At 35.4% G+C, this 12,221-nt stretch overlaps 1 protein-coding gene across 2 annotated transcripts in view; it reads right to left on the bottom strand.

Moving 5' to 3' along the window:
- Positions 1-12,221, bottom strand: part of LOC142343302 (sodium-dependent neutral amino acid transporter B(0)AT3-like) — a 64,755-nt gene that overhangs the window by 20,752 nt on the left and 31,782 nt on the right. For both annotated transcript variants that reach the window (XM_075395127.1, XM_075395126.1), the window contains exons 6-8: positions 9,057-9,258; positions 3,889-3,971; positions 3,280-3,484 (exon numbers count right to left, since the gene is read on the bottom strand). In XM_075395127.1, the coding sequence (XP_075251242.1) occupies positions 3,280-3,484; positions 3,889-3,971; positions 9,057-9,258 (490 nt within the window). The remainder of the gene's footprint in view (positions 1-3,279; positions 3,485-3,888; positions 3,972-9,056; positions 9,259-12,221) is intronic.

The following is a 12,221-nucleotide window of genomic DNA, read 5'->3' as shown; positions in this document are numbered from 1 at the left end:
TGCCGGAAAATAGCCGCCGTTGATTCCAATAAGCATGATTGGGATTGAAAGAATAGAAGATATTCCCGGGTCAACGATCATACAATTTTCTTTGATTTCGTACTAGGTCATACATGATTCTTAGTAATCATACTAGGTCATATAGGATTTGTATGAATTCTTGGTAGTCATACAAGGACCATATATGATTTCCTAGAAATCATACAAGAATCATACAAAAAAATTCAAAGACTAAAAGCTGTTTAATTTTGATTTTCCATGGAAGTTGAAAAAATCTCTTTGATTTCATACAAGGTCATATATGACACATAATACATTGACTGGTGCCACAAATTCTCGTATAATGTAGTCAGAGGACTTATTAAATTATTATATCGCATGTGCAATCTACATTTGATTCTTTGTGTGCGCTAAAAGAATAACTTTGTGGTTTAAACGTATTCAGAAAACGAATTTGATGTGATATGCAGTTTTTTTCTTGAATAATTTGTTTTATAAATGAGCATTTATGTGTATAAACTGGCCTGAGTATGTCAAAAATTTTGTTATTTGTTTGGACTTACTCTTTTATTTTGCGCCCAACTTGCAATTGATATTGTACGTTAGGGTCTTTTGGTGGATCACAATGTGATGCCGGGGTATCATATAGGTGATGCCCTACCAAATAAAAACAAAAAAAATAAATGGTTAAAAAATAGATGTATGATTCTTGGTATTCGTACTAGGATCATATATGATTTCTTGGTAACCATACAAGGATCATATATGATTTCTTTGGTTTCATACAAGGATCGTACTAAGAAATCAAGTATGGACAGAATGAAATCATATATGATCCTTGTATGAAATCAAAGAAACATCAACCCGGGTTGAAAAAAAAAGATTTTTGTACAAAAACATTTTTTAACTCCGATTTATTTTGATGGCATTTCGTAGTTGAACATAACGTACTTCTGTTTCTTAGAGAGAGGCTACAGGGGCTACTATCAATACCAATAAGCATTAGAGATGGTAACTAAGACATATAGGAACGACGTTCAAATAGCGGGCATCTAAAAATGGGCTTTATGGGTTTATCCCGTTTCTACTTCTGATATCAATTATTTATACTGACTCTGTTCTTTTTGAATTGCTTTGCTGAGCAACTGATGTTCAAATTCACTTTTAGCAGAATGAGAGAAGAGAGAAACTAACCTAGAGAAGTCAAAAAGATATCACGCAAAATGTTGAAAAAGCGGCAAAATGAGGTAAAGTGAAACATTTTTTTATTCGACGAAGTAAAAAAAACATAGCAGCACAAGTCCTGACGTACAATTCAAAGAATTTTCATTGACTAAACAGAAAACTAGACCTAAAACGGACTATGAATGGATTGGGAAAACCATTTACAAAATCCGATCAAAAATCGAAAAAACAGTAAAAGTCAGAGTGAAATTGCCGCATGTGAACAAAAACCACAAGCGAGAAACCGAATTTCTGTTCAAACGCCGTTTTCTCACTCTACTTCGAAATTAGAGCGAAAAAAATTCACGCCGCAAAACCACTTGCTTTTTCGCTCCATTTCCTGTTTCGGCGTGACCAAAATCACCACTCCAATTTGACTTCAAAAATCATGAAAATGTGTGAACAGATCTTAAAAAAAAACATAGCCAGAAGAATTCCGGAAACGATTGGAAGTGAAAATCCATTTAAACGCCATTCAACTACTCATCAAACAAAACGTGCTTTCACTAATTTATGATTATCTTGAAACAAAGTCATGAAACAAAAAATTAAAAACAATAAAATCAAATCTGTTAAAATATGATAAAAATCTGATCAAATTTTGTTATAAATTGAGATCCCGAAAAAACTATCTCTGCCAAAATAACTTCATCAAAACAACTAAAACTTACAAAAATCACATACGTGAATTTTGAAATATACTTTAGGCTAAAATTATGGAAAAAACAACTTTCACTGAAAAACTGGAAAAAGTTACTAATTTTTTTATTATTTCAAAAACATATAAATCCAAAGAAAAATTCCCTTCAGCCAATAGGGTATCCAGATGCTAGCAAAATAATTAGCAAGTCATAATAGGCAAAGAAACTTAGCTAAAAACAAAAACGAAAAACTGCAAAAAATTAAGAAAAATAGTTCCAATTTTCGCCATTTTTTGTCATATTTCTCAACAAAAAAATGATTCTTACCCACAAAACTAAAATTAATTGTTATCATAAAATTGCTCAAGTAGAAGGGGTTTCTTCAATACCCATTTGAGCCAGTAAAACAAAATAATCGTCAAAAAAACCAAAAATTAGCCAGAAAATCAGCAAAATACATTAAAAACCTCCGAATTATCATAAAATTCATATTAATTTCCAGAAACCTTCAAACCAATACCGAAACCAGCCTAAAATTAAAACAAAATCATAACCAAACCTCTTAACCAAAATAAATGAAAAAAACTGCTTTAAAATGCCGCACGTGAACAAAAAATTTTGCTCGCTTAGAAAATTTTTTCACACATCAATTTCTCGCTGTCTCAAAAACAGCGGTATGAACAAAAACCACTCTCTTTTCCCCCCACTCTTCACTTTTGTTCAGCGCCAAAATCACTCCAAATTTTTTCACGCGTTTCATTTCCCGCTTCAAAAATCACTCCAATAAAATTGATTTTAAAAAAAGACTTCTCCAAGGACTTCTTCGAGTCGTAAAAAGACAGCGCCCCAAAACAATTCAAATTCTTTGAATTGTAAAAAAATAGGAGCGCTATAATAGCCGGCTGAGAAGATGAGGGCGGCTATTAAACATGAAGAGATTCAATAAAGGTGGAAATATCAGGCCCTCTATGAGTTAGATTAGACGGCCTTTGCTGAATTAATCTATATTCTTTGCATTGAAAACACCCTTCTGTGTGAGTGGGTGGAGTAAGGTAAAAGAGGTGAGAATTTCCCTAGGCGCGACAAATATCTAGCACTCTCTGCCATTTTTTTCTGATCAAAAGAGGCGATAGGCTGTCCTGTTCGATAGTGTCCACTGACCTCCCCTCTTAACTTCCAGGTTTGTTTTCCAATTAAGGTTTATCAATAATTGCGCACTTTGTTAAATTTGAGGATTTAAATTCCGCTCCATTCCACGTATTTTCAATTATATATCCTAATAAAACTTAAGTTGATATAGGACAGATTAATTTGCATAGAAAACACTGGAGGGGGAAATTTGATTTCAATTATTTTTGCAAATGATTTTAAGGTCAGTATTTACTGGCAGTAAAGAGCACAGTATTACGCTAACCAGTGGTAATTTCATTCGGGACGTTTGCGAGGAACTTGGCGTCGTGTAGAGAAGTGATGACACCCTGGACTGTTCCGAAGAGAGATCCGAACCCGAGTGACATGAGCATGAGGAAGAAGAGGACTGCGAAGAGGGGAGACAAGACTCCAAAGTGGTCAATGGCCTCTGTGAATGTTATGAACGTCAGACCAGTCCCGCTCACCCCCTTAAAACAACAACAGGTGAGCATGTCGTACTTGGTAAAATCTACAACTCAGTAAAATGGAGCAGCGATAGTCCGGCCAATAATGCTGACATTGGATTTAAGCGATAAGAAATATAACACTGATCAATTAATGTCCATAACAAAAGTTTTTGGATGAATTTACAAATTGAACCTTAAAAATGCGGTAAATACAAGTTTGCACCATAATGTCAAACATTTCAGTGTTAATTACAAGTTTGCAACAATGTCAAATATTTCAGTGGTAATTACAATTTTGCAACATAATGTCAAATATTTCAGAGGTACTCAACACATGAAGGAAAAAACCCTCACTTTAGACTATCTATTCCTTAACTTTCAGGATCGTTGAAGCAACAGCGGTGAGTACGAAAAAAGATATGTACCTTTGCAAGGAAATCCTCCAGGCGACAGCCACCACTTCTGTTGTTTGCGATGCAGTTTTCCAAGTCACGGTTGGCCTTGAACCCTGAAACAGACGAATCATAACCTCAAGTCGAATTTGTAAAAAGGGATGAAAGCCGAAAGATCCGAAACCCAAACACTAGTGAATATTTGAACATAGATGCTGCTTTTACATGTCAGCAAGACACATGTAGTCAGGAACATGATATATCCCTTCCATCCAATCACAAAAAAAGACGCTAGTGATTAGAAATTGCAACGTAATGTTTGCAAAAGGATGCTGGTAATGTGCGTACGCACAATTTTCCCACCCCGCTCATTCACATTCTTGATTTAACTGGTTACCAAATGATGAAGATATAGAAAACTTTCAAAAACATACATAACGTTCAATAAACCACTTATGGAAAAAAATAATGTCACGCTAGGGGGTCGATGAAAATTATTGAAAAAACAAAACAACACATTAATTACGACCAAAACTCGATGTCTATCTTATTCAAACTCGCATCAGATAAAATCTAAACAGATCAAATGAAGCCAAACTACATTAGAAAAGATATTGGACCTGTCTTAAAATGAAAAAAAAAAATCCTTCTAAAATGCACAAATATATAAAAATATCAAACATTTTATGGAATCTCGTAGCAACAGTAGTAACAATGCTCCGAAAAAAATGGTTGAAACTGAAACCGATATACAGATAAAATTATAGCCCATTGGAAACGGTTTACGCCCTGGCTTTAGAAGAAAAACGACAAATGGCGAAGCTCAAAAATCCAAAGGCTTTTGAAAACAAATATTTTCAAAAGCCATTACAGACATAAGATTTCAACAAAGAGATGAATAAAGTTACAACACCTCAGGAAGCCAATTAGGCCTGTTAATAATGAGACTAATTCACGAGACTACAAATTAACAACCCAGGCAGAAGCCAAAACCGACAAACAGTTTTTGCTAAACCCCAGTGTTCAAGTCACTATAATTATTAGATGTTATCTGCAATAAATGTAAATTATCACTTGCTTCTCAACTTAACTTCAAGAGGTCTTCCTTATTAGAAGGAGTACATAAAAATGACAAAAAGAAACCCAAAAATTGAACACTATAGATATCTCGAAAAAATTTTTAAAATTAAATGGACGATGCCATCAGTCAAAACATAACCAACCAAGAACCAAGAAAAAAATGTTTTTGAGTCATAAAGTAGTTGAGAATTCCTATTAGTGAGATTGAGTTACATGGTGAGGAAAATGAAAGCAAAAAGAAGACAGTTGAAAAAATCTTTTTTAAACGTTAATTTGAAAGTCAATAAAATAGTTCGGTTGTATGTCCTGGGGAAGCAAATGAGACCAATCATTATCAAGTATATGTCGAACAACGAAAAGAAAGAAACAGGAAGAAAAAACCACTAAAAATTTAGATTGTCTCGCCACAAAAGCATAAACTATTCAACAAAAATAATTAAGAAATTCAGATACGCTTTTTTTCAACGCCGCGCATTTTTCAACTTATTTTTCATTCAATTGCATCTGTCAATCACGTTGTAAATCGAAAAGGAAACAAAATGAACATAAAAAGTGCAATTATGCTAAAAATCAAAAATTAAATTAAAAACTTAGTTAAACATAAAACCGTTAAAGACAAAAATTTATAACTCACAGGAAATGTATTTCAGCAGGTTTTTACTGAGACTACACCAGAATTTGAGAGAAATACGATTAAAAAATAGAGGCAAAGTTCATTTTTCATTCAAAAGTTCATTTTAAAACAAATAAAATCAAAGTCTTAAGGTGCATTAGATAACAACTGAAAACATTGTCTAGGTTCGTTTATACCCCTTAAAAAGCCAATTAGACATTTGACTGGGTAGATTAAGTCATTGGACATCAAAAAAATATTAAAGGAAAGCAAAACATAAGAAGTCTACGAAACAATTGGTCAGAGCCAAAAAACCATGAGGTTAACTCTGAAACCATAACATATGGTCGTTGGGCCTCATCTTTCGTAAATAGTATCTGTCACTGATTGAGCCCTGATTTGGAAATCTTGTCAGTAAATTCCATAAAAAACTATAAATGATGAAATACTTCAAACACTTTTTTACCGTCAGTGGTGAGATCAAGATCAGCACTGATATTGCTTCGCGGCTAAAACACTCAATTGTTCAAATGGCTCCAAAATAGATCGATTTTCAGACAAAATGTATCAGTATATCGAAAAACATAGCTGTTAGATTGCAAGAAAATAGCTGCAATAGATTCGTAGATTTGCATTCTAAAAATACATCAAAAAAGACAGACCAAAATAATACTCTTTTCATTAATGATATGTTATATTTTGATTAGGAGTCTGTATAAATTACTGCTGTCTTTATTAGCTGCTCTCAAATAAACTACAATTAGAGAAGCGCGCACATACTTGACCATGGCAAAGAAAACATCAATATTTAAAGCGTGAGTATTTCAAAATTTCCCGTTTCTGAATTAGATATTCACAAATAAAAAACAGCTGGCAGATTGTCAGAAAATGGCTGTGATAGCGTTGTAGACCTGTAGTCATAAAATACAATCGAAAACATTAAGATAAAAAAATCTGAAAAACGAACGCTCATATCTCAGCTTGATATAGAATTAAGTCTTCTCTCAGAACGAAATATCACCACGTTCAATAGGGTGACAAACTTCCCTGCTTAGGAAGAAATTGACAGTTACATAATTCAATTTTTCATTGTCATATTTCTCAATCAAAAAAGCGCACCCATAAACTGAAAACATAGCTGGCAGATTGCAAGACAATAGCCGCAATTGCTTCGTAGATCTGCAGTCTCACAAAGTTAGTATAAGAAAGAGACCAAAAAAAATCTTTTTATTAAATGCTCAGATGTTACATTTTGATTAAGAATCTGTCAAACTTGTTGCTGCTTCTAATAGCTGCTCTCAAATAACCTTCAATTAGAGTGGTGCACTCTCAACTGTCACATGACCTTATCTCGTTGAACTAAAGCGAAGAAAAGTCAATTTCAAAGTGAGGAAGTCACTTTGAGAGTGAGATAAGTCATGTGTGACCAAAAACCTCATCAAGCAAATCAAAAAGCGACTGAAAACTTACATGAAATGCAGATTTGAATTGTTTGTGACGTCATATGGTCGTAACAAAAAACTTGACAACAAAATAAAGAAAACGAAGAGAAGATCAATAATAGCCCCAGCTATTGCTGTGCGGCTATTATCAACAAACTGAAATCAATTCGTTCCTATCAAAGCCTAGGAGCAGCATGCGTCTATTCAATTCCCATTAAAAGCAGTCAATCAAAACAATAACTCAAAGATCTATAAAAATCCGCGGAGTTATAACTTCCAAATTAGCACCAATTTAATTTTAATTACCGAAAAAACACAACTCGCTCATCTATAGTCTTATGAAACAAAGGATAGCTAAAACAAACAAACCGACTGACGTCGGACGAAGTGTTCTCGAACGACTGGCGACGCAAACAATTTAGTAGGACGTATAGGCGACCTCTGCGATGAGAGTCGGGGACATTAGCCACTACGCTACACGGGCTATGTTCTGTTATTGCACACAATCAGTTTTACTTGAGCAACTAACTTAATTTATAACTGCGCGCAATTCAAATCAATCAAAAAATCAAGGATCTTTTCCGTTGTACCCCCCCCCCCCCAATATGTCATGCTCTCCCCTTAACAGGAGCACATGAAAGTAAATAATTGTGTAAAATGGCACGTGCGTCGGTCGGGGGGCGGGAGGGGACCCACTATCTTGGGGGGGGGGGGGGGGACTAATTTGCACCCAATATCCGGGGGGGGGGCATAAACGGAAAAGATCCAAAATCAAAAACTCATTCCAGAAGAGCTATCGAAAGAATGTTGTAGAAAACAGTCGAGCAAAAGTTTTGCATAACACACCTTTTACAATAATTGCTTCAAACTTCCTTTACAAAATTTACACTCAAACAGCAATATGAGAAAATAATCACTCTCTTCAAATCTGCTTGCCAGTTAAGTAACCATAAATAATAGCTGGTGTGGGATTTCAAGTTTCAAATTTACGCCGACGAAATCATTGATTTAAAAGGACACTCCTCCAGTACTGTTCGAGGGGTAAAAATAGGAGCGCTTTAATAGTTGCTGAACAGATGATACAACTGTTTGTATTATCATAACTATCTTTTAATTATCAAATCACAACTAAAATTGTTTTTAAAAACGTTACAATTACACTGTAAAAGCTGTTAGTCCAATGTTTTCAGATTAGAAAAGTATAAATTCAAAGGACGTTTATGAATTTGACTGCTGCTGGGCTTCGACCGGCTTGATCACCTCAAACAATTTCAAGACCCCAAAATCGTTCAGACAGAGAACAGCTGTCAGCCCCCTTCCTCTTACACAAGTAATAATACAGGCAGGGTTGAGGTTGGGTTACTTTTACATTACATCACAGATTTCAGAACAGATTGGAAACAGTCACAGTCAGTGCCCTAGTCGATTTAAGATGTTAATATTGCAAGAATCTAGCAAGATTATGCATAATCTTGCAAGATTTTCTTGCAAGATTCACAAAATTTTGCAAGATTTTCTCGCAAGATTAACATCCTCTTGCTAGATCTTGCAAGATTAACAGTAATTTGCAAGAATCTTGCAAGATTAACATCCTGTCTCGACTAGGGTGGCCACGCTAGTGAGAGAAACAGTTAGGTGTGATAGGGTTGTACTTACATTGTGAATACTCTTCACTAAGCACCAATCAGGTGTGTGAATATACAGGAGGACCAACTGAGGGGTGCAAACTAAAATACATACATGTACAGCTACAAACTCAATTGACACCTATTCACGTGCACACTGATTATATATCCATCGATAAACTAACAGCACATGCATAAACCAGAAATTCCAGAATTGAAAAATTGCAGCAACAATATTAAGATTTAGGGTCTCAGATGTTTCAAGGGATAACACTATAAACTGTGATTGCACACCTGGGATTTAAAACCCAACGGCTAAAAAATACTAAAGCTGTTCGCGTTTTTGATAACGATGAGAATTGATACTCTTTTGAGAAGTCAACGAAATACTATTGTAAAACCACAGTAATGTCAAATGATCACGTATGCTTTGTGACTAACCAATGACGGCAAATATAACGACAGCTGCGTAAAGAGATGTGAAGCAGTTGATAACAGAGACAACAATGGCATCTTTGTAGCAGTTGTTGTTCTCTGGCATGTAGCTGCTCATCGCAATCAGACCACCGAAAGCCAATGACAGACTGAAGAAGATCTGGGTAGCCGCATCCAGCCACACACGCGCATTCCACAGATGACTTAGCTGAAACCCAAAAAAGATTAACTGAAATGCTATCTTTTCAGTTAACACCATCACTTTTTGTCACCCCACTTTCCAATTGCGTGTTAAAAATGGTATTGTTCTAAAAAAGGAAACTTGGCCTACGCGCCTCCGACGGTTTGCATAAAACAAATAACGAAGTAAATGTCGAAACCCAACATTTCAGCAAAAACACTTATTTTAGGACAAAACCTAGCAAAAATTAAGAACAGCTTGATATGTTCGTAGAGAGCTTCGTACAATTGTCTATTAAAAATTACGAAAAAAAAAATTCGTGTCTCAACTTGATTCAGACTAAATTTTTAGAAGCTACCCTTAAAGAACCGCATTAAGTTATCCTCCTTTGACCTCATCAAAATTAGGTAATTATAGACATCAGAACCAAAAAAGAGAGTGAGGTAAGTTATGTGCGACTGCAAAATCATCCGTGGACATTAACAAACGACTCGCGCCAATGAGAATGCCGCCGTTGATTCCCATAACCAAGAATGAGATTGAAAGAAGAGAAAAAAAACTAGTGAAAAAATGATTTTTGTACAAAAAATTTTAAAGTGCGAACTATTTTAATGTCATTTTGGAGCTTGACATGCTCCTGTTTCGCAGTGAGACAGACCACACATGAGCTAGTATAATATCAATAAGCATTAGAGAGGGTAAATAAGAAAAACATTTGAGTAACGGGCATCTAAAATATTCTTCTATCACTATTAATTCTATGGTATATAACTTTTCAGATGCAGGTTCTGAGCAGATTCCTCTAATTCTCTCAATTTCAAAACATCTTTTTGCAACTTTATTCTAACACTCTATCTCTTCCAACTCTTTCATGCAACTTCTTCAATTGTTTTTGTAAGTCAATCTAATAAACCAATCACAATCCATTTCTAAATAGCTACAAATTCATTTTACCATATCAGAATTTCAACCAATACAAAAGTGTAATTCATATTAAATCTGGATTAGGAATTTGTATATGACACTGCGCCTCTATAAAAAGAACAATGTGACTCTTTTAAAAGAACAATATAGCTATATGTCTCTTTAAAAGAACAATGTGCCTCTCAAAAAGATCACTGCGCCTCTTGAAAATTTTCATGCGAGCTTTAGGTTAAAAATTAGAAAGCGCCTTGCAGCAACCTTTACTTCGTGTAAGCTATATGAATTATATTAAAGTGTTTATGTTTTTCTTAAGCTGATTTAAGATTATTGGCCAAGTGCTGGCAAAATAGGTCGACGTCGTAAGATGGTTGCATTACTTGGAGTTCCTCTCGTTTTGGAGCTGTAGGTCCAAGAAGCTTTGACAGTTGTTTGTCCGTGTTGACAATGTTCTCTGCTGTCAGTCGGTTTCCAGGTTGTAGCATAAGTGTCTGCCTTTCATCTTCTGTTACCACTAGTATTGGTCGTGGATGAATTCCAAATGAGCCCACAACAAACTTGCGCATTTTTGAATATCGTCGACTATACTTTTGACAAACGTAGTTTATGAGAGCGTGTAATATCATAGAATAGAGATTATAAAAGAGATTGTGCCAATTATGACAGACATTTTCCAAGTGTCACTTTGCGTGAAACGCTTCTTTAAACTAGGTCGAATACTCTGCATATTCATTAAAATTGGTTGGGCGATTTCATCTAATTTATTCAACGATGGTCTTTGATGGTTAGGAATTTCTGACATTTGGATTTTGTATTTCCTCAATGAACTGTTGTCTTGCTTGAGCAATGGTTGCAAAATGTGGCAGGTTGTCAATTGCCGGAACTTTTGATAAGAGATGTTTCAAAGGGTCAGTTAGTCTAATATCCAGTTTTTGAAGCGTTGTGTTTTGGCATGAAAACATGTCTGCTCTGATTTCTAAAAATGTGGTTTCCAATTTTGTCCCGCATTGAAGTTCAATGATGCAGACTTGGCATCCTGGTAAAGGTGTTGTTTTCAATGGATCATGGTTTATTATTGGGCTTATATACATTTTGAAATTCGATGATGCTGATGTTATTAACCACTTGCCATTTCCCAAATTTCTCGCTTTTTCCTTTAATGGCAATCTCACGGTTTTAATTTCACACTTTTGCAGAGCAGTTAAATGATTGTTAATAAGTATTGATCCAAGGCATGTATCTTGGGCTGTTTCTAGAGAGAAACCGTTTATACACACCGAGAAGCTACTCGACCCGACACATCTATTGATTTCGTCCTGTGAAAGTAACGCTATTTTCTGAGTAGAAGAAACTGCTATAAAGTCAGATTCAATAGCATACTGTGATGCGTGACCGTCTGTTCCATCATTAGGCATGGGTATTGGTATTGCTTTATACACATTTAAAACTGTCGCTGCGGTAACAAATGGAATGGCTAATGTGAAGTACATCCCATCGTCAACAATGTCTACGTTTCTCAGTATTTTCGTTTCATAGTAAGTTAGAATTTGTGTTATTGGTATAGCCAATGAAAGACGTTCAATTGTGTCGGATTGCCAGTGGTTTACATCTCGAAGTATTTCCTCTAAATCTGATCTAGGTAGGAGTGCCATAGGAATCAATTTATTCACCATAATCATTACCGAGTTCAAAATTGTTAGCTTATAGCTGTACATGGCAACACGGTACATTTTAAGTTCATTTAGCAACGCTGAAAAAGATCCCAGAAGACTCGCCTGTACTTGAAGCACTTGGTCCCTTGCGTAGAACAATTGGGAGCATGCCATCAATGCTCTTGAGTTATTTTGGATAATATCCACTGCTTTCATCAACACCATCGTGTGATTTTTCTGCGTTTGGATAATTCGCTTTTGCACTGAGTTTACATCGTCGAGTTGGTCAGCAATGAGGTACATTTTTGAGTTGACTTTGCCTTTAACTTCTACCCACCGATGGTTGTTCAGTTCAATCTGTGACAAGGCCAAGTCGATGTCTTCACGATCTCGACTGGATCCTCCGCAAGCTCCGAA

Source organism: Convolutriloba macropyga, chromosome 7, assembly GCF_964194025.1.
Source record: "Convolutriloba macropyga chromosome 7, txConMacr16.3, whole genome shotgun sequence".
Lineage (NCBI taxonomy): Eukaryota > Metazoa > Xenacoelomorpha > Acoela > Convolutidae > Convolutriloba > Convolutriloba macropyga.
Note: the sequence above shows the minus strand (reverse complement) of the source record. Positions and strands in the feature narration are given on the sequence as shown.